The sequence below is a fragment of the Vigna radiata genome, unplaced genomic scaffold (genome assembly GCF_000741045.1).
Source record: "Vigna radiata var. radiata cultivar VC1973A unplaced genomic scaffold, Vradiata_ver6 scaffold_48, whole genome shotgun sequence".
In the NCBI taxonomy this organism is placed as follows: Eukaryota; Viridiplantae; Streptophyta; class Magnoliopsida; order Fabales; family Fabaceae; genus Vigna; species Vigna radiata.
In genome coordinates, this window is record NW_014542925.1 from 1,800,414 (window position 1) to 1,801,857 (window position 1,444).

General features: G+C 31.5%; 1 protein-coding gene across 1 annotated transcript in view; it reads right to left on the reverse strand.

Moving 5' to 3' along the window:
* LOC106752821 (protein REDUCED WALL ACETYLATION 4) overlaps nucleotides 1–1,444 on the reverse strand; it is a gene marked incomplete in the record, with an annotated part of 15,537 nt that overhangs the window by 11,961 nt on the left and 2,132 nt on the right. Inside the window, 3 exon segments of the mRNA XM_014634592.2 lie at nucleotides 319–477; nucleotides 1,226–1,298; nucleotides 1,382–1,438. Coding sequence (XP_014490078.1) covers nucleotides 319–477; nucleotides 1,226–1,298; nucleotides 1,382–1,438 — 289 coding nt within the window.

Consider the following 1,444-nt stretch of genomic DNA (forward strand, 5'->3'; position numbering starts at 1 on the left):
CTTGAAATTCACACTGAATTTCTTGGAAAAGGTAAATGAGCAAGATAAATATAAGATACTAGGATTCTGGAAACTCAGTTTGGTTTTAAGACAAAAAGATCTACAAATTCATGTAGTCAATCACTCAGTCAATCTCACCTATTGGGATAAGAATTTTGTTGAAACATTTTTTTCACAAAAAGTAGGCAATTGCACAAGGTATATCACGTTTATTCCAATATAACACACCAAACAAAAGAAAGGGTTATTTTAGAGGTAAGCATAAAATATGACATCTTTGTTTACAACTTTTCAGCATAATATAAAAAGGTAGCTCACCTGCATCCACCCTTTCCACTCCTCTGTTTGGTGCCGATTAAGGTAAAGTACGTTTTTCCCAGAAAAGGATGATGTGTCATTATGTTTCTTCAATGAACTCAAAGCTGAAACTATAATCAGAAGAAGGTAGAGGAAGATAAAAAGATCCCGACTATAGTTCTGCCCAAAGGAAAAGGATTGTCCAGCAAGTAAAAAAGTTATTAGATTGAAATCATATAAATATATAAGGATTTAAATATACAGACCACTAGTGCAGATTTAAACACATATCTTCAGATAACATAGAATTAATTAAGCATTCCAAAATCAAGCCAGTGTCAGCTGTATATCTAACCAAGGCAGATTGCAATGGATGAACAAAAAACATTGCATAAAATTTCATTGGGCTATGAAGTTATGAATTTTGAATTTAGGGTGTAAAATACTACAATTAAAACATGTAACAAGATATCTCTTCCCAAGTCAGGCTTGTATCATGGAATANATCATAACAAACCTAGTGAAAAGCAGTGATAAAGAAAAAAAAACATAAAAGCGTATTGAGCTAAGAAATCATAAATTGTGAAATATGAATAGTGCAAAAGCTACCAAAGAAAAAACTTACACTTAAGGTGATACATTTTACAAGATAGCATGATTTTCAATTACTTGTATGGTTAGTATGCATGTATTCATAGCCACATGTCAAAAGGGGTATAATTTAATTATAAATATTAACAAGAAAAATAGAAAAAATTAAGAACAAAAAATGTGCGAGAACTAAAGAGCAAATAATTATAAAGTATACATAAACTGAGTTTGTATTGGAAGAAGAAAAGGTCCCTTTATGCATATCACTTNAAAACAATATTTCAAGTTGTTGCTCACACATAACCAAGTGGGAACATAATAACCTNTATACAAGTACCTTGGTGGAATCTGCAAGTATGTTGGTCCGATCACATATGTAGAAATAAAATAGAATCAACCCAAATTCGGCCCTAAAAAAAGTTGTAAATACATTTTCAGAATTGAGGTAGTGTGGAACAGGNTATATTTGGTCATTTACAAAAACTTGACATACATTGCCCTCAAAGTTGCTCGATTTTCTAACAAGAAAGAATCATCCATGGTCAAAAACCTACAC